This window comes from Falco naumanni, chromosome 5 (assembly GCF_017639655.2).
Source record: "Falco naumanni isolate bFalNau1 chromosome 5, bFalNau1.pat, whole genome shotgun sequence".
NCBI lineage: Eukaryota > Metazoa > Chordata > Aves > Falconiformes > Falconidae > Falco > Falco naumanni.
The window spans coordinates 45,479,680-45,506,086 of NC_054058.1; the positions used below are offsets into that span (position 1 = coordinate 45,479,680).

Below are 26,407 nucleotides of genomic sequence, written 5' to 3' on the forward strand. Positions count from 1 at the left end.
AGCCTTTATAGTGGTGCTACTGAAATGGGCTGGACCTCGAGAAAACTCTGCCTCTTTGAGGCCCCCCAGGGTCTCACGGTGGCCCTGACTCCTCTCAGCCAGGCAGTGGGGTGCAGACCTACTAATGGACAAGCTAAATGGCCAGTCTCCACTGAGTGAGGGGATGCAAACAGGGTCTTTAATAACTTGTTTCTTAGTGCAACAGCTTAGTTAATACTTCCCCCCCCCCCCCCTTTTCCCAGAATTTTAATGAAAGTCAGACCCAAGTGCTTCAAAAACCTTGCGTCAGGCTGATGTACTTACTCTCTTTCAATAGCATTATAATGATTACCCCCCTAAAACACCTCTGCTTTAAAAAATCTCTCCATCCTAGCTTTATCCCATTGAAGAAAATCTCTTATTTCTTCTACACAATTCCAGCATGACAGAAAAGATTTTTATGCATTGGAAGCAACAAAAGAAGGTGAATGTTAGCAAGCCCTTTCTTGCAGCCTATAGGCAGACAGGTACTTTTTGTCAAGAAATACTGTGGCAGGTGAAAAGAGGAGAAAAACAGGACAAGAAGAAGGGGTAATAGAAGGAAAAGAGAAGTGGCAGCAGGTGAAAAAAAGCCAACAGACTGTCTACACCAGGCAAAATTAATGCCTGTGAGAGCTGCAGGAGGGCCAGATGTGAAACAGTGGTGCCTTGTAAATTCCCCATCATGCTACAGAGCGGCTGGGAGCTGGGGCTGAGAAACCAGCCCAGCAGCTTTGCTGGGACCCAGGGTAGAGCAGGGAAATGATGAGCCTGGCCTCAGGGATTTCTCCAGCACCTCAGCACCTTTCCGAAGGCAGAATGTGATCCCCACACATCAACAAGGGAAAGAGGACATACTGTCCTCCCTTTTAATTCACCTCAACTTACATTTAACTGCAAGGCGTACCCACTTGGGTCATTCTGGAGCATTGCTAAGTACACAAACACAATTCCCAGTACGTCTCACCTCTTTAAGCATTCACATGGCTCTTGACTCATTTAAGCAGCAAAGCATTCTCATAGCATTTTTCATTTTGTCATGGGGTCTTTACATCCCAGTTCACTTTCACACTGTTTCCCTTCTTAGCTTGACAGCCCCATCACAACGTCAGTCATTAGAGGGCACAATGCAAACAGTGTTACAAAAGTTGACTCCTGCAAGATAAACGAGCGAGTGATTTCTCTATAGAAAGACAGTTGCTAGGGCATGCTTCCTTCCAGAGCCTTTTGTTGCTGAATTATAACCTTCCAGCACTTCCTTTCAGATTGCAAATACATAGGGCTTTTTCTTTAGTTGGTTTCTATAAAATACTCCCCCCTATTTATCATGTTCCAAAATGTTGGGCAGTGAGAAAGAAATGCTGCCCTGAGGGAAAAATACTTTCAGTCACCTGTTATGAACTGATTTATATAGAGTACAACACAAATGCACACTAGAAGAAAATCAATGTCCTGGAGACCTGATAACATAAATAAGCTAAATAGCTGGGAGGGGCAACTGCTTTTAATAAAATTTCTTTCTTGGAACTGCTATAATCGTGTTTTCTATATTTTTATTTTTTACTTTCACGGAAAATGAGCATGATATCAGCCGAAAGGAAAATCATGGCATTCATACTGAGTCTCTAACGATAACTTTTAAACTGTTGTGCTTGAGCCACTGTGCCAATTTTAGAACCAATGCCTACTGGCTGCTGTCAGCACGCGGGGAGGTATTCTTTCCCAAAGCACCAGACAACCAAATTTATGCATGAGAAAATTCTCATATCCTATCTCATTCTTGTGAAAGAATACAAAGCTTGTTGTCCAGGGTGTGGGGGCTGTCTGGTGGGTTTTTTTTAAATTCCTTGAACAATAGGCTTCTGTCAGTGTTGCTGGAGATGTTCAGCATCTTTTGATGTCAGTAGCACGATAATAGTTTATAACAGCCACTGGGTTGGCCACATGGGAAGAGGGAGGAACATTCACCCTGCCTGACTATACAGAAGTGCTTTAGTACGGTAGCTCAGTTTACTCAGGATCCCAACCATACTGTATCCCCTCACTCTTTCATAACTACAGAAGGAGCCCGGGGAGATCAGCTGGCTATCTTGGGTATATCAAAATGTGTGCCTAAAATTAGGTGAGGTGTATCTGGGGTTTGGTGCCTAATTGTTGGGCAGCTTCCAGAAATCAGGATCCTGAACTGGTTTGTTCAGCCTAGAAAATAAAGCACAGTTCCTGGAAAAGCCCTTGACTTACACTGACACAGCACCTTGCACTACTGAAGAGGTGTATAAGTGTAATTGCAGCAGGACCATTTCAGTATGGCAAGCAGCACCACACCAAACCACCTTGAGCACATGTCTGAAGCTCACTGAAGCTTCTTCATCTCTAAGTTCTTATTTCCCACTTTCTTCCTTCAGAGCAAAGATAGCTGTTGTACCACCCTATTACAACTGTCATTGAGGGGAAAAACAGAACAAGAGGATGAACAGAACCAGACCGTTTCATTTGTTCTCACTCTGTTCAGCAGGTGAAAGATGTGCAGATAGGGCTGCACTAGCAGGAGTGCCGGAGAGGAAAGAAAGGATGGAGTGGGAAACATTAGATAGCTGATAATATTGGATTATCAATGAGATAATTAAGTTCATCAGTTGATACTGGGATCTCATCTTATAGGAAAAAAGCAGGAAGCCCCAGCCAGGACACAGTCCTCTAAGACTGATAACTCATGCCAACTGTGACAACCGCTTAGCTGTTGCAGGATTCTGCTGTCAGGGAGGGCCAAGGAGTCTCCAAGATGGACAAACTCCTGCCCTTGAGACAGAACTGCATAGCCCAGGTGGGGTATCTCTGGGTTTGCTTTCCCCACTTGGGAGTCCTAAGTTGCAAGATCCCACTTATCTCCAGGGTGATCTTGTCTTTCACAACCCTGCCATAGTTGCAAGCAGGCCATGGGGATGCTTTAAGTGGTAAGCTAGAGGGTTGGTAAGGGGCCAAGCATGCGCTGCAATAGCTCCATGCAAAGAGATACTGGCAAGGGGCAAGAAGCTCCTATGTCACAGATCAGCCAAAAAATCAATCTTCCCACAGCTACTGAGGATCAGGAGGGATCTCTTGTGTAGGTGAATCCATGTCTCTACTTGCACTGGTAGCTCACCATGTAATGCAGCTCACAAACTGATCCAACTGCTTTGCATGGTGTGAGGTGCATTTGTCCATGCACATTTCTTCCCACATGGGGCTGTTGTCGATGAGATTTGGGTAGTGACCCTTTGAATAAATTTGGGAGAAGCTGGGAGGAGAAGGAAGTGTGTCTGTATACCCTGACAGCTGTCTGTTGCACAGAAGCGTATAACAAGAGACAGTCAGGATGACACTACCCATGAGGAGCAGCCCTTGCTGTCATTGGAAGACAGCCAGGTCTTCTCTGTAGTCTTCGCCCTCCACTACAGGAGCCCCACCTGTATATTCAGAATTCACCTAAAGGCTGACATGGCATTTCTGATGCTCAAACGAACCCAGAGCTTTCCTACATAAATTCCTTTTCCTTTTAGGAGAAAGGGCAGGCAGGGGAATTGCCAGCAAGATTTGCTTTGTGATACCTACACAGTGACTGCCATGGAGAGGAGCATCACGGAGAGTTTTGCAGCTGGGCAGTGGTGAGGGCACAAAACCAAACCTCTTCTCTTGTCAGGCCCTGGTGATTGTTTTTTGCTGTTGCGACTAATGTGGAGTATTTTTTCTCACAGTGAAAGTTTGGATTCTGTAAAGTCCACCTTTGCTTTCACTTGACTCAGCGGGACCACAAAGGAGGTTATCCCACCTCAGTGAATGGAGCTACAGCTGCTTCTTCTGGGCTGGAAGAGCCCCTCTTTGTCCACAAAGCCACCCTGTTTGCATCCCACCTGTACACCCCAAGGATGTCCTCTGTCAGTATTATCTCATGGCCAAGATGGACTTCTAGCCTCCTTTTAGCCACATTTACCTTACCTGTCAGCTTCTCAGAACATGATAGCTCAGCCCTCGAGAAAAAAATGCATCTGATGGGAGGCATCCCATGGCAGCAAGCTGTGCCAATGTCAAAAGCTGAGTGGAGCATCCCAGCCCCCCAGGTCAGGTCCCTACATCAAACCTGCCTGAGCAGCAGCTACCAGCATGCCTGCATCCCTGCATCCCTGCATGGCTTTGTCAGATCCTCTCTGGGTAAGATGGCTGAAATGCTTCTGGTTGCTTTGCGAGACTTGCCCAAGACCTGGCAGCTATGCCCAGCACTGCCAGGACACCCCAGCTTACTGCCCAGAACAGCCCGAGAGAAAATCAACTATATTACATCTGAGTCTTCCACTGGCCAAGCAGGGACTCCAACAAAGACTGCAGTTAGGATTTTGCCTGTGGGCTGAGACCAAGCAGGGAGTTAAACTTGCACATATGTTTTTTGGAAAAGTTTGGGGTTTTTTTTAAAGGATCTTAAACTTGCTTAGATTTTGATGTTAACTCTCTAACTTAGGATATATTCTTCAGGAGTGCCCTGGTCGAAACAAGCATAAAGACAGAGCCAGATTTTATAATCATATTGTGAAAGGGTAATGTGCTTCTCAGCTTTTGTCATCCTCGGTTTTACAGTGAAGTTTCTGCTAAATCCCCATGTATATACAATTACATAAAGACAAGACTGAAGTCCCCATCTCACACTTGAATGACTGCTATTCTTCAGAATTACCTTTTACATGACTTTTTCAGGTGAAATGAACAAAAATGCTCCCTCTCTGAAACCCTACTTTCTTTTCAGAAGTTTCAGCTAAGCAGCCACAGACCCTGCCATCTTTCATCCCTTTTCACGGGACGTTTTGCTGACATCTTGGAAATAATCCTCTCTTCCCATCCTGAAGCAACACACTGGCAAACCCCATCCTGGTATGCACAGGTGGGGTGCCACTGCAGTCCCCGAATTGCAGCAGCCTTGCTCCAGGCAGAAGCCTGGCACAGATCGGGCTCAGTCCCAGCTGACCCAATCCTGTGATGGAAAAAGCGGTACTGGGAGAATAAACATCTTACTACTCCCTGACCCTCCCTGCAAACCATGGGGCTATGTCACCCCTACATCAGCACATCCCTTATGGAACATATGGAATAAGCTGTGAGGCACAGTAAAATGAGTCAGCCTTACTGCAGAAACATCACCTTTGGGACTCTTGCCACACACACATTTATAACGGTTTTCCAGTCCCCTCGGGGACGGCGCAGGGGCTTTTTGCTGTTTCTTGCTTTGGGTTTCAGCGCGATTTTGGCACTTGATTCCTTCTCACAGCACTGCCTGTTACCTGTGCACTATGGTTTTAGCTGTAGTGGAAGCAGATTTGGCTGCAGGCTCTGTAACAACTCTCAGCGGTGCTCTAGGACATGCCCCCATGCAGTTGTATCCCACCAAAATAACCCTGAGCAAACAGCTCCTTTTCAAAGACTTTTGCTCAGGGAACATCTGCGGAAAGTGGAGCAGTGCTACTTGAAACAGCCTTATCAATCATAGTGCTGCACACTTTCAAATGGGTATATTTTCAAGAGGTTGCAAGACTAGTTCTATTAGAAGGGAAACATACTGTCTGCTTCACATCTGAGACGGTAATTTAAGTGAAATGAGAGTTCCCTGAAGAGCTGGACAGATGCCAGACCTCTCTGCCTCGAGTAACTGCCTTATGATTTTTTTATGATCTTCCCCTTTCTAACATTATTCAGCGCAGTATGTTTGATTGCCCCGGCTTTCCCTACTGCTTGTCTGCCAGCAAAGCCAGGACTTTCAGAGCCAGCCAAGATGGGCAGAAAGGACAAGATATGCTGGGGACAGCGAGGTGTCCAACGCATTGGCCGCTGTTGTGCCCATCACCTCCCCAGCAGGTTAAGCGGCTGTCACTTTGGGACACGGGAGGACTGGGGTTTAAGTCTTGGCGGATCACAAGGGATTTGAGCTCAGAGCTCTTGTGATGGGAGTCCCCTCAAAACCGAAGCACAGGGTTTTTATCTAGAGAAAGGTATTGCAAAGTACGATTGAAAGCCTGAAAATGAGAGCCAAACCCCAGCTCTCTGGCCCCTTGGTTCAGGACCCAACCCTGTGTCTGAGGACCCTCCAGAAGCAACGGCAATCACAAGATGCCTAGTACCTTTGGAGAAGGTTTCCTCCTTCTTTGTCATCAAAATGTCCTGCATTTATTATCTTTTAGGTATTGTTTTATTGCATTTGGGTAGTTAGCATTTGGGGGAAGAAGGGAGACAGCAATCTTAATGTTTTTTAAGGATTCACATTAAATAAATTAGCATGGAGCACCATTGAAGTGTGAGAGTCCTGGTGGACCCCACACCAAAGCACAAGGAAAGCCCAGCGCTTTAGCCTGACATGGAGACCACCTCCTTTGTAAAGATCACTTGTGCTCACTGTGCTTGGAATTCAGGGCATCATGTGTCAAATACCACATTCTTGATCTATGCCATACTCTATACCATCCCTACCATTCTTAAAACTCTGCTTTCCTGCAGTGCAGATGATGTCGGGCACATGTACATACCACGTGGAAAACGCCAGCTGCCTTGACAGGCTTGAATCCAGCGACAGGGATGCAGTGGTCAGCGTGGCCATTGCAGAAGCAGCTGCCCTTCACGATGAAGTCGTAGACAGCGTAGTGCAGGGGTGGTGGGGGCTGTGGGGTCTGGGGGTCTGGGCTGGGTGGGAGGCAGGGGCAGCCTTGCCGCTCCAACAGCCGCACCCGCAGGTTGGTGATCTTCAGCTGTGCCTGGGCTTCTGCGCTGTATGGGTCCTCCGCAGCGTAAGGTGGTGACAGGGCTCGGTATATCACCTGGGCAGAGAAATGCAGCAAGGGAAGCAGAAAGGAGGATGTCAGCCAGCCCCATGGTGGCCTGGGGGGTGGGATGGCAATGGGAACATCCCCTGGGAACATGCGCCAGTCTCTCATGGTGCTCTTCCCCTTCCTCAAGCAGCAGGAGCAGCAAATCTACTTCCACCCCCAGTGTGTGAAAGTGAAGCGCCCCCCCCCCCCCCCCCCCCCCCCCCGCCCCCCGCCCCGATCCCCTATGTCCCTAAGCAAAGTGCTGACCCTATGGGCATCAAGTGACATTTTGCTATTAACTTAAAGCAGAGGCTGGTGCCGCTGGTGCATGGTGTGGCCCAGCACAGGGACCGGCAGTCCTGGCAGGCGATGCTTAGGTGGGGCACTCTTCATTAACCTTCTGTCCCCCAGAATGGGTGCATTTTTTAGCAAATAAAGCTCAGATTTCTAAATATTTGGCATCCGTGAGTCCCAGGCTGCTTCCAAGCAGAAAAGTGATTAAGTATGGCAATTAGTGACAGCAAGCTGATAGTTGATGAAACCAAGATAAGAAAGAAAGAAAAATGGGGGGGTTCTGAAGTTTAAACAGATACTTATCAGTCAGTCTTTATTTTAACTTCAGTTTGATTGAATAAGTAAATATTGGCTCAAGCTGAAAATTGAGAGCACTAGATAAAAATAACCAATTTTCTTGAAGAGGTTCATTTTAAAGTTGTTGGTCTAACTGCCTACAGCGGGACATCAGGAACAGCATATACTTTATATAACTACCATTGGCATAAAATGACATATTTATGATGCATATTAGTTACTGGTACATTCAACTTACAGTGAAGTTACTTTCTAAATAGTTAAATAGCTCTTCACTGGATAGCCACTGAAGGCTTGATGAACTACAATATTTACAAGCAACATTTGATCAGTCACTTGATGAGTGTTTGAGGGCGTGCTGCAGCCTAATGGCTGGATGCACTGCTCCCAGCAGTGGCTTAAAACCTCCTCAAATCACCCTGCTGCCCCACTGATAACCACCCACACCACCCGAAACGCTGGCCAGCCTCCTACAGAGCCAGGATGTGTGCGGCAGTGAAGGGCGACCATCATTTTTTGTCAGGAGATGCTGTGGAGTGCGGGGCAGCAGGCAGTGTGTGAGCTGCTGGCACCGCTTAATGGGATCACAGCCTCTTCTCCTTAAATCCACTTCTCCTGAAGGATGTGGCTGTTATGCTTCAGCTGATGAAGGCTTCCCTTTTATTCCACCATGATTCACAGATCCTGGAAATAACGACCCCAGTGCTGCCAGCTTGCTTGCCCACGAGCTTTGCCTGTCAGCTGCTGCCCCTGCCAGCCCCACCACTGCTGGCACCACTCCTGGCCAGGACCTGGCTCCTCTCCAGAGCTGCCAGGATCCAGCTGGAGGAAGCTCTGTCCCAGCCTGGAAGAAGATTTAGAGCTCATTTTGGAGCTGAATGGCGGCAGTGTACTTTTGCACATCCTGTCAGCCTGCCAAATGCAGTTGCGACCAGCGTGCCGGTGACAGCCAGGCTTGGGTATGCTGGTGCTGGGTGCTGTGCACTGGCAAGCACATCGTGGCTGCAGCACCCTGCCGCCATCCTGCAGACTCTCCTCCCCAAACAAATTTGAGTATCTTCTGCCAGAAAGACATAGATAAGGGAGAAGGTTAACTGGGAGAGGTGGTCAGAGGACAAGGCTGGTGAACAGTATGCCCCTTATGTAGAAGTGTTGAGTCTGATGAGGAATATTAATAGAGTAACACATTTCAAAAGTGTTTTTTTCCCCCCTCTCTTTCAGGAACATACAGAGTTTTTCCTGCTTTCCTAAAATAAAAACATCAAGAAGATGTGAACAGAAACCCAAGCAAACCCAACTATCAAGTCCTGCACCTCTCCCCAAGGCTTGTTATTCACCAAAATTTAAATCAATGTCATTCTGATCATATTTACTCATTAGTGGCTTTATGAACACGAGATGCTTTCAGATATGGAAAGAAAATTCCTTGGGAAAGATCCAAATTGGATTTCCTTTGATTTCCTTTTAGTGGAGATGATGGAAAATGCTGGGCTGAGAATTTTCTGTAAAAACTAGCATTTTGGGTTTCTCGCTATTGCATAAATCGCATCTCAGAGAATTCTTTGTTTTCCTGATTCAGATGGAAAAAAGCAAAGCAAATACATAAATGGGAAGAATTTACGCTAGATGCAGCTGCAGGCTTTCCTCTCATTATTTTCAGTTTTTCTTGTTTATCTGTCTCCATTTAATGCACGTGACTAACGCTTGTAGTTTTAGCAAAGACAATTGCAGCGAGGAAGTCAATAACCCTGAGCACCTTCATGTTGAGAGAGTTAAATCTTGTTTGTGTGGAATTCAGGGGGAGTTATGCTGCTGATTTCAATGGAGCCAGTATTCCTGTTCAGGCCCTAAAATATTACAAACATTTCTTTTTATGGCTACTTGAAAACAGTGATGCTAAACATGAGCCCTGCCTGTAATTCCCAGGGGCTGTGGGCTCCCAGCCGCTCCCCCCCGGCTGTCCTGTATCACTCTGGTGATGCCCAGTCCCAGTTTCAGAGCTGCGCTGCACCCTGCAGCACTGCAATGTAGCATGGTGAGCCTGGTCTCAGTGCTGCCAAGACAGTAAACACCCTCATCCCTCCATCCCAGACGCTAGTAACCCTGCTTTAATAAAATACAAACCAGTCATTATAACATGTAGGACACCAGACAAGCAGCAATTCTCTGCTCTGCCCCAGCAGATTGAGCTGGAGCCCCCAGAGACTGCATAATAAGGTCAAGCGTGTGCTTCCCAGCACGATTTCCCTGTTCAGTTATTAACCTTGCTGATTTATCCCATCCCATCTCAGGAGTCAGCACATCACTGGGGCCACACCACCCTCATATAGCTGTTATGGGTCCACGCTCCTGTGCTGTCCAGCACCCCAGCCCCACATACACACACACACGCAAGTGCCAGATTTCCTGCTTTTATCTCTCCTTGTACTCTTCCGTGCAATTCTCCCACCGATAGGATAGGCTCGGGGCTGTAGCATTCTGTCCATGAATGAACTATGGTTTCCACAGCAAACTTGACCAGATTTTCTCACCTAGCTCTCAGGAAGAGGAAATGATGGCTGTGGATTGGGCCCACTGCCATGAGCATCCCAGTGCAGCTGGGGAGCACTGGTCCAACGGAGTCGATCAGGGGAGCCAGCAGGCCCCAGCTACCTCAGTCGGAGGCCCCCTCAACCAAAATACTGTTTAGTTTTAACAGTGCAGGGGAAGAATGTAGGCAGGATTTGAGAACATGTTGCTGACATATATGTGCATCCAATGATGGGGTTCTGCAAATCCATCATCTCCCTGGTGCCACTGGGCAGGACTTCAGTCCCACTGCATGGCCGGGGGCAGCTGGCTCCTCTGATTGACTCTGTTGGGCCAGCGATCCCCAGCTGCTCTGGAATGCTTGTGGTGAGGTGTTCAATCCACAGCCATCATTTCCTCTTCCCAAGAGCTTCCCAAGGCCCTCTGGGTTTATCCTGCTAAAGCTACCCAGAAAACATGCATGCCAGGCTCAGCCTGCAGGGAGAGAAGCTCTCTGCAGCAGCTCCACCACCACGGTTGTGGTCTTGGCTGATGTAGGCACATGTCACGTCAGCTTTTCAGCTGTTGGGGCAGCCCCTCTGCCAGACACAACGGGGGGATGGCAGTTCCCTCCCACCCTCCAGAGAAGCCTCTGTCTGCAGAGCCATCAAGCCCATTACTCTTACTGTCCCAAAAACACTGGAAGAAGCTGCGCCCAAGGGTCCTGCCAAAAAGCCATGTTGTAAAAATAGCTCAGTAAGGCATAGAAAAACATCTTTTTTTGATAGATGATGTCCTTGTTTTCACAGAGTGAGGCCTCTGTCAGAAGAAAGCTCCACCACATGCAAGAGAACACATCCCCTTGGTGGTGGAGCAGTGGCAGCACAATGTGGCCACCTGCACGCAGCAAGCCTCACCAGAAAGCACCCCACAGTGACCAGACCTCCTGCTTCCCCACTCATGCCTGTCCCTCTATACATGTCTTACCAACAACATGTCAAAACCCAGTATGACAGTGGTCGGCAGACAATGTGACTTTCCCCAGTAGTCAGCACCACATATGATAGCAAAGCGTGGGAGGCCTGGATGTTTACCTCAGCAGCTTTTTAGTGCATGCACTAATCCAAGTTTTCTATTTCGTAGAACAAGTAGGAATAAACAAACTGAAACCTCACAGCACTTCTCTGCTAGACATGCCATAATATATCTTATAAAAGATCCTAAGATATTTTCATCCCCAGTGTTGCTAGCTCACCATAATTTTTATGATACTTGGGATTCTTCCTAAACACAGCCCCAGGAACCAAATCTTTACCTCAGCTTCTATTGAAAACTAAGTATCTGGCAGTATCTCATATCTGCTCAGCAAATGTCACAAACCAGGAGGCAAATAAAAAGAACCTCTGTCTTAAAAAAAATAATTCTAGTATCTGGGGTAATGTTCCCTCCACATCACATGGAATTATGTTGTTGGATCCCATGTCCTATAAAAGCGGGCTTTGCGTGAAGCAACATCCATAGAGGAGTGATTTAAAAGTTGCACAGAGATTGTTTTTGGTGGGGGGAAGTCTCTCTACACAGCCAAATAGAAACTGTAGAGTGCAATCCCTGAGGGACAAAGGTCACTGCGATGCCTTGAGAGGGTCGGGTTCAACTGAACCTCCTGGTGGGATTCCCACTGGTGGCAGGAGGGAGCCCATTCCACTCCCAGTGGAGTGGGAGTGGAGAAGCTGCCCTGCAGCACCTTGCATGTGCCATGAAGTAAAAATATGTCACTCTTCAGCCAGACCGCTCCGGCTGTCTGCAGTTTGGGCACATCATTACACAGACACCCTCTAACAAATTTCCACAGCGTTTCCATTTCCTTACGGGCTGTCATGAGCAACTCTTGCTCTCTTGATTACTTCACACGTTTTTGTCTTAGTGGCGCAAGAAGCCTTAGCTACTTGCCATTCACGGATGCAGTAACGTAGCCCTGCACACAAAGCAGCAGCCATGAACACGGCGCACTCGATTAGCTGCTTGCACTGCAGTGACCTCGATCTATAAATACATAAAAGTCCCTTCGCAAGAAGTACCCTAGTATGTTTACATGTGAGAGGCAATGAAAGGACATCTTTATATATATCTCCACAGTGGGAAGGAAAATGCTAATGAATGATGCTGAGAGCAACAAAACAGGCCCTGAAGTCAAAGTTGCCTGAGGAAGGCAACAAAACAGGCTCTGAAGTCAAAGTTGCCTGAGGAAGTCAACAAAACCAATGAAAGATTTGCCACCAGCACAGCCTTCTCGATGAGTCATGGATGCACCACCCACTGCAGCTACAAGGGCCCGGACCTTTGTCAAGATACAAGTGTCCACAGCAATAAAATGGGGCCCTTTGGGACGCAAATGCCCATGACATTGAAGACACACTCATGATCCACAAAAAGCTTCTTCCTCACAGACCTCCAGAAATAGGCACAACTGCAGAGGCCATCGACAGGGACCTGCAGCCCCCACATATGCCCCTTCCCTGGGTCCCTGTGCCTGGCGAGAGGTGCCACACTCCCACCTCCAGCCAGGAGCCCAGCCTCAGCCCAAGTTTCTCCCCCTGAACCTGGAAGACACCAGGACACGTTCACAAAATGACACCACCAGTAAATTACAAACAGAGGGTATAAATGGATGGAAGACTCAAGAAGTCAGGAAGAAGCTCCCACTTCAGAGAGGATGTCCTCACACTTCCTTCGCACAGCCCTGCTCGGTCACCCTGCGGTGATGCAGGGAACCTTGGGGCTGAGATTGCTCTGTGCCTTCCCAGGAAAGAGCAATTACGCTTATCACCCAACAGCATGTGCAAGAAAGACTGAGGTGAGACTGTCTTATTGCACGTGTGAGGATGGCTTATTCAAGGTTTGCTGTTGGAAACAAGTCAACAAACAGGCATACAGCAGAAATAAAAGCAATAAATATTAAAAACATAACCACATTTTTATTTGGTTATAAATGAAAAACAAGGTGGTAACACTGCATGAAGTGATCTGTGGTTTCTTTCCAAGAGAGACTGGTGGACTCTACCCTGTATCATCCATCCTGGATGCATGAAAACACATCTACAAGCACTCTACAATAATGACCAATAGTAATTCACCTATTTGGCTCATGGGCGTTTGATAAATTCAGTACGGCTTTATTTGATTTTTGCTGGTGGATTTATTCCTTTCAATGCATTTTACAGGAACATGGGTAAAAAAATCATAAGAATAAAAAGAATGTTATGTTTGCTGTCTTCTCCAAATAGATAAGATAGCAAAAGCAATGGGGGACATGCACCACCTTACAAAAGGACATGTGATGTTTAGGGAAGCGTTTAACAGAAACAGCTTTGCATTAGGAGTCTGCAGTGTCTCTCGGTATGCAGGTGTGAAATAAATGTGGCTAACTGGCCTGTATTATGGGGCCCCGTTGAAACTCCACAGCAGGGAAGCTATCTGGTTTATTTAATGCAGGGGCCCTCAAACTTTTTAACCAGGGAGCCAGCGTGCGGATGCAGTGGCAGGCAGTCACCTGCGGCTGCTTGGTTCCCCCCCCAACCCCCGGCGGGGGGGGGGGGGGCGGGGGGGTCTGTAAATACCGGGGGCCGGATTGAGGACCCTGGGGGGCCGTACCTGGCCTGCGGGCCGTAGTTTGAGGACCCCTGATTTAATGCCTGGACAAGGCTCTGAAAATGTAAGCAGTAAAGGCAGTGGTGGAGCTCTGCCAGCACATCCAGGACTTCATCCCTTTGCCTCCCAAAAAGCTTCCCTCGAGCCCAGCAACAGCCGAGGTGAGGCACTGCCTGCCTGGTGCTGGAGCTAAGGCGAAGAGAGCCCTTGTCTCCCACCTCCGGGCTCCAGGATTTCCAGCTGTGTGCCTGGCATTGCCTCACATCTTGTGCCCACGGGTTCTGGCTGTTGCTCGCAGCTGCACACAGCCACAGCACAAGCTGAGCTGCTCTGTGCTGTATCTGCTGCTCGGTACCTCTGCCACCCCCAGCCACTGCGTGTCTGCACCCTGTCCCCCCGTGCCTCCCTCCACTGCCAGCCCAGCCTGTCCAACGGCCTAGACCCTCTCCCATTGGGAATACCCAAAAGTGGCAACTGCCTTCAGCCTTGGCTGGACTTGTTCAGAGAAGCTTAGCTGGGAAATTTTATTGGGCCAATTAAGCTTTCCTTCTCAATAGAGGTAAAAGTTCAAAGTAATAATTTCTCTTGGTAAACATTACGGAAAGCTCACAGCGGGCAATAAAGCTGATTTGTAGGAATGAGTAATTGAAAAAACAGTAATAATGATGCAACACCTATGTGCTCACTGGGTCTGTCTATAACATCAACCTGCAACAGTGTCTGCTTTCAGCTTCCACCCACGAAACTGCATTAGGAGCAATAAACCCATCATCACCACAACAGCCTGATTACACTTTTCTTTTTTTCACCTGCAGATGGAGTTGGATGTAAATTTAGCTGCAGAAATCCAGTGCCAGCCAGGTGCTCCCACTTCAGAGAGGATGTCCTCACACTTCCTTCGCACAGCCCTGCTCGGTCACCCTGCGGTGATGCAGGGAACCTTGGGGCTGAGATTGCTCTGTGCTCGTTCCCCTGTGCCTTCCCAGGAAAGAGCAATTACGCTTATCACCCAACAAGACTGAGGTGAGACTGTCTTATTGCACGTGTGAGGATGGCTTATTCAAGGTTTGCTGTGCCAAGTGGCAAGACTCACCCCAGAGCAATAAATCCTATTTGGTACCCATGGGGAGCAGCGACAGTCCTTCCTGCCCTGACACGTTCGGGAAGCCCGTTTTACAGCGGGAAGCCTCAGACACAGGAGCTGCCTGCTTCAACAGGGCTCCCTCAGCCCTGCCAGTGCAGGAGCAACTCAGGCACCCTGTCTATCAGACGCATGGTCTAACCACCAGACCTAGTACCTACAACAGCCAACATATTCCCTGCCCACATACGTCCCCTGAGAGAGACACATACTCTGCAGAAAGGTTTTTCTTGCCTCCCAGTTTCAGTACTGAGGGCTCAACTCCACACTAGTGTTTACCCTCATGGTCAGTATTTTAGTTTCCAGGGATTTTTTGCATCAGTGTGGTCAACTTCTGCCAAGCTCTCTCCTTGGCTCTTCCTGGAGGGGAGAGCTATGTCTGCAGAGGTCTGTTTTGCTGGCAAAGCCTTCCCGTGTCTTTTAGATTAGTTTCCTACCGAAACAGGCCTTGTGCCATTGCACTGCATGTGTATCTATGTGTCTTGTCTGTCAGTCCACCCTAAAAACTTTTGAAACCACTGGCTAACTTCAACCACATTCCAGAGATATATCTTAAAGGATCCTAAAAGTTTTATGAAGACAATCTTGTCCCTTCACAAAATCAAGCCTGGTGGACTCCTCCCCCTGTGAAGAAGGCTGCTAGAGCCACAGTGCTGGTACCCTCTATTGGCAAAACAGACTTATCTGATGTATTAACACACCAAGAAAAAGAGCTTTTGAGAGAGAAATCCATGTGCATCTCTGTGCTATGTTCATTGCAATGATCCTAGGCTAAAACAGGACTTTTTGGCAGATGCTGTAAATAATTCACATGGTATGGGAAGCTCATTGGCTTAAACTGGGCAGGTATCACTCACCAGCTCCTCTAAGACATTTTGGGTTTCTGCCTCTCAGACCAAGTGGACTGCAGGGAATAAGAGCCTCTCTTTTTCTCACAGAGAGCTCTGACCACCCCCTGCACGTGCACATTCATGGTGTACACTTCAGCAACACCTGGGTGAAGATGAAACAGCAACAGAGATTGCAAAACCTGCCTTACCATTGCAGAGAGGTGACCATCAGAAACACTAAGAGCACAGTGAGTAGTGGAGCCTGTCTTTCAAGCCACAGTGTGAAGCATTCTGTCCATATGCCCAAGCAATGGTGACAGAAACCCACTGTGTACTACCACCAGCACCCCCTGAGGTCCTTGAGATGCTGGAGAAATGGCACTCCTGCAGCTGTTACGGCTCTTTCATGTATTCTGAAAAAGAACAGCATTTGGCCCATGCCTACAACCCTTCTGCAATCTTTTACAGCACATAAGGCAAACGATCCCTTGTCTTACCATCCAAGAGTGATGCAATCTTCAGTGATCCAAGACTTCAGGAGGAGAATCCAGGTATTTCAATTAACTGGCCCTTGTGGGGGCCTTGCCAAATTAATTTATACCAAGGCAATTTTTATCTTTTTGGAAATTCAAGGCATTCTTCTGCCATTCTCAAAAGTGAGAAGCTGTATTGGGAAGAGCTCCTACTCAGCTGCAGCAGCTGGCTGGTGTGGGGCTGTGAAAGGCACAAGGAGAGCTAAGCAAGCACCTTGGGATTTCTCCATGATCCTTGACATCTCTAGCAATAATCAATCAGATGAGAGTCATCTTCTCTTCCCCTCAACACCCTGCCACACAATCTCCTTAGACAAAAATGAAACACTGCTAGGTCACACCTGTCTTCATGCAGACAATGATCACAGAAGTAACAGTCTTACCAGAAAAATCTCTCTCCAGCTCAAAACAGCTCAAAACAGCTCAAAACAGCTCAGAAGGTTTGGATTTTTTCACCTCCAGTTAACAGTGCTTCTCCAAGAATTGGCAGTTTATTCCACAATGGGTTTATTTTGCCTAATCACTACTTTCACTCATCAGATAGAAACACTCAGTTTCTTGGCTCACAAAACCCTCCAGATGCATGATATCATCAGCTATGCACTATCAAGGAAAATAATTTTTGCTTTTTCCTCAGCTTCAGAATCACCGTTTCCAAGGCTGCACTATCCTGCATAGGAAAATGAAACAGCATATTTCAGTTGATCATATGAAAAAGTCCTTTGACCCGCCAGTAAGAAAGATGGTATTTAAATACTCTTCCCTCCAGCAATTCCCCTCCTTTCCCTATCCCCACAAAGATTTATGTTCTCAGCCTTGGCCTGCCAGCAGTACCTGTTGTGCATATGGAAGACCAAGAAAACCTGGAGCTACCTCCAAAGAGCCAAACAAAGAACTGGACTTGTTTGTTCACAGGCAGGGCTGTGAGAAAAGCTGGCTCACTCCCCAGAACTGCAGAATAACCCCTTCAACAGCTTCTGAGTGCGACGCACCACTGCAAAAGCCTGCAAAGCAGCAGGTTAGTGTTTCAGTAACTGCAATAGTACTAAGGATCAAGGGGATTTCTTTCAGCCTCAGAGTAACCTGATTTCATGAATCTTTTTCAGTTGCTCTTCTCTATAATGAAAAGGCTTTGTGTCTATAGAACCGGCTGCTTAAACCATCCAGTTACCGTGACCTACGCTTAATTTTAGGAAAAAGAACACCTGTCTGAAATACATGCAAATATGCACTGTCAAAAAGGTCATGAGAAATGGCACCCATCTTTCAACTCATGGCTATAGATTTTGACCACAGCAATGAGGGATGCTGTGGGGAGACTGGTGACAGAGAGTCATGGCATGTGTCTAGTAAGTTTGGTTTTGGACATTAACTTCTTTTCTTCCTGGAAATGTTGCCCAGGGAGAATTTGAGGACTTCAATTTGCGTAGGATTTTGAACAGTGGTAGACCGGATATCTCATGCCAACGCCCATTGTGTGTGATGATTAATCTCAGATTAAGTCCCCATGAGCTTTTGATCCAAAACTTCTGAGATGTGTCAATTCACTGCTTTAGGTTACACGTTTCCCCTGTAACCAGTTGTATCCAGGATTCCCAAAGAGAAACATGGCAGCCCCACTTTCCAGCCAGTGAACTGGAGCTGAATAAGTGAGCCAGTCCTCTCTCCATGACAAAAATGAACTGTGAAATGAAGCAGTGGGGTGCAGTGCCTGAAGAGAGACTCTGGCTGCACTGCTAAAATCCTGTGGCACTTTTCTCAAGGGAAGCAATAGCCCTGCTAACGAGGCCAGATGCCAGTTTAGAGAATTAAATTCTGCCTACCCAAATTCCTCGTTTCATGTGGGTACAGTGCTCTTCACTTCCTACATAAGAAGTTTGGAAAGGGTCTCCTGCAGCCCTGGGACCCACTCCCTCCTGCTGTTGGCAGCCTACAATATACCCCTTTTCACAGACTGGTCAAGCTCCCTCCGAGGAATAATTTGTTTTAGCCATAATTGGAGGCCGATCCAGAAGCCCTGATCCGCAGTTGTTAGAAACTTGCCGTTCTAAACGGGGGACTGCCGATACGCACTGTTAAACACTGGCTGTGCTCCATCCCAGAGGCGGCTGCAATTCAAGCGGAGGGCCAACCTCCAAGTGCCAAAAGCACTGGGAACGCCAGAGAGAAAAGGAGACAATGAGACCTTCCTGTGCGCTAGCTGCAATGGGGAGAATCATGCAGACGCTCACTGGGCAAGTTGGAGGAGCATCTCGCTCCTCGGCCATGCTGGTGCTCCAGAGATGCAGAACACCTGGGAGGTCTGGCAAAAGGACAACTCATTCCTCCAGGACTGCCCATGAGAGAGGGGGAGGTATCTGTCACAACCTGACCCAGAGATCTGGCGGTCTCATTCCTGGTACTCCATGTATGGAAAGCTTAAAAAGCAAGTGCCGGTGCCCAGAAAACAGCAGTTGTGTCGCTCAGCCCTGACGGTGCCTGAACTCTAGAGAGAAAGTATCTTTTATGGTAAAATTCCCTGGAGACCAAAGGTTTGTCTCCACATGTACCCAGAGCTGCTCTCAGCTCCTGTCCTCCCAGGCACAGGTAAAACCTAAGTTCAGGTTTCACCTTTTTCCCTGAATCCTCTTTTTGCTGCCCCCTTATTTAAAGGTTCCCACCCTCCGGCCCGCTATGCTAAAGGCAGTGGAAACCCTACGCAGGGCTTGGGAAGACGGGCTTCCCTGCCAGGAGGGAAAGCTTGGGGGCCAAGCCAAGAGATACACCTCCCCACAGCCGTCAGCTGGTGGGGGACAGCATCCTGCTGGTGTGCTGTCGCTGCAATTGCTGCCGTGAGCAGGGAGCCCCATGCCACACTGGGTGGCAGGCACACGTCCTGCTTGACTCTCACAAACCCTCCCCAGCCACCCTGCACTGAATAGGCAGCTGCCGCAGCCTGGGATTTCTAGGTTCCTACATAATTTCATTGACTGCAGCCTGACTTTGTTTACTTTGTCTCATTACCTGTTCCCCTAGAAATCATCATTATTCTTGTGCTTATGAAATAATGCCCCCATGTCTTGCTAGACTCACTGATATAATGCAAAGAGCTGGGCTGGGGCTGGCCATCACCCCTGGCCCCTAGCTGAACAGACTCTCCTTTGCACGTGGCATTTCTGTGCAGAGCTCAACTATTCCTGCTTTTCCAAAGACAGAATGATAAGGAAGATGCTGTTAAAGGTTGGGTTTTTTTTCCTACAAAAAGCACGTCTACAAAGTGTAGAGATGGGACGTGAAAACATATTTCCCTACCCATGTCCTCACGTGTCCTGAGCACTGCTGAACACCAGCCAGGATCCCTCTTTCCTTCTCATCAAATTGGGCCTTTGTTTTCTGTCTGTGCAGACATCAGTGGCACAGGATGATTAAAAAAGCCATTTGCAGCCTTGTAATGGGCTGATGTCCCAGGCTGCTTTGAGGTTATTCTTGCATTTGCCCAGGTTCTTTGTGGAGTCCCAAGTCCTGCAAGTGACAACTCAAATCTCTCATGACCCATGAGATGAGAGCATTGAAGATGCAGCTTCATTTAAGGACAACAATGATAAGCTTAAAACCCAAGCTTATTCAGGCCTAAAAGACAGGCAAAAGAATGGGTAAAAGCTTCTAGGCTGCAACAGAGTGTTTCTACAACCCAAAATTAGGGCTCCAAAATAAAGAATACCAAGCATCTTTAACTCCTGTTTGTGTCAGCAAGTGTTGCAGTTCCTCTCACTGTGTATCAGGGCCAAAGTTTTGAGTAGCAGGACACAATTTACTTCTCTACACAGCTCATTTCAGGTAGAATCAGTAGGACTGGTGTCCAAATCCTTAAGGAACAGAGGTAGGCTGCATGCAGTAACAGCGCAAGGCAAAACATTTGAAGGTTTTTCTGCTACAGAAGGCACAAGAGATCAATAAAATGCTCAGTAAGACACACACCCTACAGTAAACCAGTGGTATGTGATGTTTCAAAAGTTAAAAGCACGTTAGAATTTGTTGCTGGAATATAGTCAAACTGCAAATACGCCTCTCCTATTAGCAGCAAGCAGCAACAATAGCTGAGGTCTCCAAGTGATTTATTAGCAGTATTCTGAATAGATGAACACTCAAATAAGTTAGTAATTTACTAAAATCTTGTCAAGGAGACTCTGCTTCAGTAAGTCCTTTTATCCTGGAGCTTGTCTAAATGGGGACACTCAGGCGAGCTAATCTGAATTGACCACAGATGGGAATGTAAAGTGAATGAGATAATTGCATTGCAGAGTGGACAGTCACTCTCGCTCACAGTTAAAGAATTAACATCTGCTGAGGGCCCCTTGTTGATGAGCCCTTAACAGTGATCTCAGGCCAAGGATAATTTTAAGATTAGGGTGTAAAAGAAGAAAAATTAATATGATCTGAACCATGGGAGGGAAGATAGCCTTTTATGCATACTAATAAAATTGGCATTCCTGTCTGAGCATGAAACTAAGTTTCTTTCTGCATCTTGTTTACTTAGATCAGATTATGTTTGGCTGGTGAATCCAGTTCTGATTTCCCTTGCAATAATGTGGCTGAAGGGTTACACCCTGTAAAACTGTGGAAATACTCTGAATATGTAGCACACTTGTATAATCCAGGCTAAAATTTGGCCCTAGCCTTTCTGTCAAAACACTGATGACATAAGGCCAGCATTTAAAGGTTTCTGCCTATGATAAATAAACTGCTGCTGTGAAAAAAATGAATTTACTAAATTAAACATGGGGAAAGTCTTTAGTGGCCCCTCTGCATGCAGCTGATCTGAAATTATTCCTTGATAGGGGAGGAGTTTCTTGCCCCCTTCACAGTGTTGCAAATCTGACCCCTCAAACTGGCAGATGCTTGAAGCTTGATGGAAACCTGGGTTGGTTGTATTGAGGTTTCCTCCTCCTTCCTGCTTCTCCTTCACCCATACTACTGGACGGACCCCATGATGGTGTTGAACAGTAAGTGCTTCTGAAAGCAGTGCCAGCCTGTGGGTGGATTTCTGAGCAGGATGCAGTGAGTGCCTGGGGGATGCCAGGGCAGGAGGCAATCTGCCCTTTTCCTCTGTTCCCTGCTGAGGAGGGGCTCAGTAGTTTTGTTTGGCTCTTGGATCCTTGCAGAGAAGTCATTGCTTTCCTGGCTGCTGAAAGTGGTGGTGATTCTTCTTTGCATGAGGCCAGATTACAACCAGGCTGCTCCGGCATGGGGCTCAGCTTTGCAAAGTCTCTGAGCTGACCCATGAACTCATGCTTACTTCCACGAAGAAAGCCTTTAAGGCCAAACCTGGGGCATCAGTGTAGTGTTCCTGACATCAGTACTGTGCCATGCAGCCTTCAACCTCTGTCCTTTCCTTCCTAATCCCACCCCTGAGCTGTTGATCCTCCAGTTCATGCCTGCTTCTGTGTGAAAGACTCAGATGCATCCAAAGCAGAGGATACCCACACCTTGTGGTTTTGCAGCATCAGTCATAGGTAGCAAAGAAGAGCAGAGACCTGCCAAGTCCCTCTCTAGGTGACCCGACCCACCAGTAGACCTGTCAAGTGCCACACATAGCATGTGACATTACCTCTTCTGGCTCCCACCGCTGTGGTGGCATCCAGCTTGGGTGACCACAGCCACAGTCCTACCCTCTGAGCACAGATTGCTCTCCCAATGCTCTCCACCACCCCAGTCCCACCACCACAAAGGGAAGCCCAGAGCTGCTCGACTACAGAAGAAAGATGAAAGGCATCTCCCAGAGCCATTTCAGCATCTCTGATTTCTCCACCAGCCCTGAGCTCTGAACCTTTGAAATGAACCCAGAGGCCTGGCAGTGCTTTCTGTGCTATCATAAATCTCCTCAAGATCAACATCATGGCAAACTGTGATGAGGGAGGATTTTTGTCGCAGGAGTTGAACTAGGCATCTAAGGAATGACTCCTGATAACGAGGGCAGAAGAAATGGAAAAAAACCTGACCTTTCTTTTCAATGAAAACTGGAGCGGATACAGCTTTGCTCCAAATTAATACAGGTGATTTATTAAAAAGAGGCTGTAAGCCCCTGAGTGAGTACTATGGGCTTCTGCATGCTACTGCCTTGAAACAGGGCTCGCAGGCACCGTAACCATCGGCAGACATGCAGGCGGATCAGCACTGCCTGCTCTTTGCAGGGGGCTAAAGTCAGAAACCACCAGCCCAACCAGCTACACAGGGCTGTGCCAAGCTCCAGTGTCATTTAGGGTGAGCCGACATCTCCCGAGGCCTCCCCTGAGGCAAATTGCTCATCCAAGGGGATGGGCAGCAGTGACCCAGCTTCCAGCAGCACCCAGAGACCTCACAGTCCTGCAAAATCCTGATTCTGTGCCAGGAAATGCACATGTGGCATTGAAATGTTTGAAGTGGAAGAAAGTGCTACACAGATGGTGTGATACAAGTTTGAATCACGAGTTACAGTAGTTAGAACTCAGTTAAAAAACTCTACGAAGTTTAAAACGTAGTCCAGTTGCAGTTGCAGAATTTATGTTTGTGGTTTAAAAAAACACCCTGGCAACTGAACTGCAATTAAGTACTGCCCTTCAGACCTGGACATTTCAGATGACTGCGTATTTGAAGCCACTGTTTCAAGTGAAATTACTGTTTCCATGTGTCTGAAATAAAGTGCTACCAGAAGTGGGAGTAAAGCACAACACAACTCCAAACAGAACACAAAACTCCGATGTTTCTTTAGGTGAGATACATGTTGCTATTGGCAGTTACAAGAATTGCTGGAATGTAGCTCCCTGTAATAAATTAAATGTCATATTTGCTAAGCATCCAGCTTGCCATCTGGTCACCAGACAGCTGCTGTTATTACGTTGCAGGTAAAAAGTGGTGTTTAAGTGCAGGGAACTGCAGTGTGCCACTCAAATAAAATCCTCTAAGCTCCAGCGCCTTGGACTCAACATTTGTTTAAAACCCGGCATAATTACATGCTCTTGACTTTTATAGCTTCTTTGCAATAACACAGGCTAAAGCAATGCCAAAAGAAGAGATCCCACAGGAGCAAGCTAGGTAAATACCCTGTTTTTCCAGCATGCAACTGCAGATGCATCAAACACCAACAAATCCCTTTTCTTTTTGAGATAGGCATTGGTTTCTACACACAAGATGCTGATCATTCTCCCTCATGCATTGCACCAACCCGTAGAGGAGCCAGCCCGAAGCTGGGATTTGCGCAGGTTCTTGCTGGGTGCAGCCCCCATCCTGGTGTGCAGGTACATGACTGGGGTGACCACACTGAAAACTGCACTGGGGTGCTAGCTATGTGGGGCCCAGCACAAACGAAGCAAGTACTGCCCTGAGTGATGCCCTGGATTTGCTGTCCCTGAGAATGCTCCCTGGGGAAGCTGAAAAAGGAGCATGCAAGTCAGAGTACCCCAGACATGTCCCACTGGCTGGCCTGAGAGCTACAGATTTCAGTCCCTGGCCTGTGTCACAGGCTGGCATAGCTGTTGGTGTTGGGACGCAGAGGCTGGCAGTAGTGCTGAGGGCCTGGAAAATTCCCAGTGGGGTACATGCAGCCTTTCTTTTTTAGGTCCCACTTTGTAGTGAGCCCCAGTTCAGAACCACAGAATGGTTTGGGTTGGAAGGGACATTTAAAGACCACCTAGTCCAACCCCCTGCCATAGGCAAGGACATCTCCCACTAGATCAGTTTGCTCAAAGCCCCATCCGGCCTGGCCTTGAACACTCCAGGGATGGGGCATCCACAGCTTCTCTGCACAACCTGTTCCTGTGTCTCACCACCCTCATAGTAAAAAAAGTCTTCCTTATATCCAGCCTAAACCAATTTCAGTTTAAAACCGTCATCTCTTGTCCTGTCAGAACAGGCCCTGCTGAGAAGTCTTTCTCCATCTTTCTCACAAGCCCTTTTAAGTGCTTCACTGTGAAAGGAAGTTCAGGCAGCTTTTTGGGGGCACAAGAAAAGGGAGGCAGGAGAAGAGAGGAAGATAGCACATTCTGTCACCAGCCATCTGATTTAAACCTTTTGCTAATGAAATAACTATCCTGGGTCTGTCTGGCAGGTCTGGAGATCCTTGTTTCAGAGCTGACAAGAGCACAGAGCAGCTTCTCCTAGCCGAGATGCAGCTAAGAGACACACTTTGGTGAGCAAACAGCTTTCAGTATTTCTGCAAGGTGGCTTCCTAGCCAGAGCATGGCTAGAGGTGACCCCAAATGATTGCAAAGGGGTCTGAACAGGTGATTTTTCTCAGACATGAATGCTGGTCTCCAAGGACCGGGCTTGCACCTCAAAACCAGTTCTCAGAAGAAACTACCATGATATAACGGAACCCCCGATTCACTAATCAGATTTGCTCCCTGCTCTGTGTTATGTTAGAGGGGAATTTTAAAGTTTGATTAAACTTTCAGACAAGCTCATTAAATTAGGCCACTAGAGGGAGCAGCCTCTAAAAGTCCAGAGCTGGTCACTTGGGGACATGTCCCCACGAGTGGGGACACTGGAGGGAGGACAACCCCACGGCTGTGGCACCCAAGGGAGATTCTCCAGCACTGCAGGACAGGCTTAGGCACCAAAGGGAACAGTGTTATTGTTAGCACCTCCAAATGCATGACTTACTATCTGCTGTTTCTGATATTGAAAATAATTGCATTTTTTCACATATATTTTTCCTCTTAGCGAATGTAATGTCTTTCTTCTTTTTTTCAAGATCTTTTCACATGACAATAAGTGTGCATAAAAAAAAAAAAAAAAAGACAAAAAGAAAGATGAGGTCTAAGCTTGTTAATTACCTGGCTACTCTGGTTTATGGGAACCATAACTGAATGTGGTCAGCAGCTGTTTTGACTGGTTGCACAGTTACTTCTCAGTGAAGGCGGTCATTATTAAAAATTAATCTGGTGACCATTAATCTTAACATACTTGCATTTTGGTCCAAATCAGACTGATTTGCATCCCCCCAAAACCACAAGACTGCAAGATCTTGAGAAGACCATTAAGGGCAATGCTCCCTTTGGCTTTCCTGAGGAATCAGCATCATCTGCCTCATTTGCAGTTGTGTGTGGGGTTTCACTGGGTGAGGGGACAGGAGGTTTTGGAAAAGACAGGAATTAGGAGCTCAGCAAAGTGAGGGGCAGGGCAGTGCCTACATTACCTAGGAATCAATTGTGCTAATTCATCGAAATAAATTCGATGACAAGGGATGACAGTGCAGTAAAATAAGGTGGGTAAATGCCAGAGTGGAGATTGCAGAAGGAAAGGGGGCTGGAGCAAGGGCTTTCTCTTCCCGACCCAGGCAGACCTACCTCTCCTCCGGTGCATGGGAAGGGACTTGAATATCTGGAAGTGCAAATGGCTCCTCTCTGCCTCACATCATCCTCCAGCCCGAAGGTGGCCGAGCAGTTAGCAGCAAAGTATTTGTAAGGCTTCCACGTCTCGCCGAAGTCCTGGGAGCGCTCCAGCACCATGGCGGCCGGCCTGGGCGACTTGAAGACCACAATCAAGTGAGTGAAGTAGAAGGCAGCTTCCAGGTCCAGCCGGATGGTCTCGCGGGGGGCGTCCTGGGCCGCCTGCCACCAGGTGCGGGGCAGGCGGAAGGGGGAGTCGGCCATGGCGGCGGGGGGGGTGGGCCAGCCCCGCGTGGGCCCTGCTGCACCGGCCGCAGGTGGGACGCTTGCAGCGGCGCTGGGCATCCTCGGCATAGGCGCAGAAAGGCTCGGTGGCATGGCGCCCACAGGCTGTCTCCGTCCGCAGCTCCCGCCCGTGTGCCAGGTTGCCCATCCGAGGGTTGCAGGCCTTTTCGCAGGGGCTGACCGCTCCCACCACGCTGCCCAGACCTGCAAGGCAGAGAGCAGGGGATGACACCCCACGCTGTCGGAAGCAGATACGCCCCATGGCGCACTTCTCAGGGACACTGCCCCTGCCAAGACCACATGCTGACGGTACCTGCCAAGCCCCGGAGGGGCTGAGGGACAGCGTGGAACCGCTGCTCAGCTCTCCCCTCCATGGAGCTCAGTGTGTCTACAACAGCAAAACAAACCAAAAAACCCTCAGGGCTTCCTTGCATTTGGGAAAATCCCTACCAAGAGTTGCAGAGCAGAGCAGTCAGCAGGCAGGACAGATGCCTCCACCTCACCCTCCCACCCCGAGGGACCCAGAGCAGCACTGAGGTTTCACAGGCAGTGACTGTGACCGTGCCACCCTTGCTCCAAGGCCTTCATTGGGATCCAGGTGGTACAGGGGAAGGGGAGAAAAGCTCAAGAAAGACGGGCTGCCAGCAACGCTGGGGTAGCCAAGGCAGCATGCTGGTGGGAGGCCAGG

At 48.0% G+C, this 26,407-nt stretch overlaps 1 protein-coding gene across 1 annotated transcript in view; it reads right to left on the reverse strand.

Moving 5' to 3' along the window:
• The window catches only part of NTN4 (netrin 4), a 51,076-nt gene that overhangs the window by 21,518 nt on the left and 3,151 nt on the right, over positions 1 to 26,407 (reverse strand). Inside the window, 3 exon segments of the mRNA XM_040596357.1 lie at positions 6,561 to 6,848; positions 25,393 to 25,710; positions 25,712 to 25,923. Of these exon segments, the coding sequence (XP_040452291.1) occupies positions 6,561 to 6,848; positions 25,393 to 25,710; positions 25,712 to 25,923 (818 nt within the window).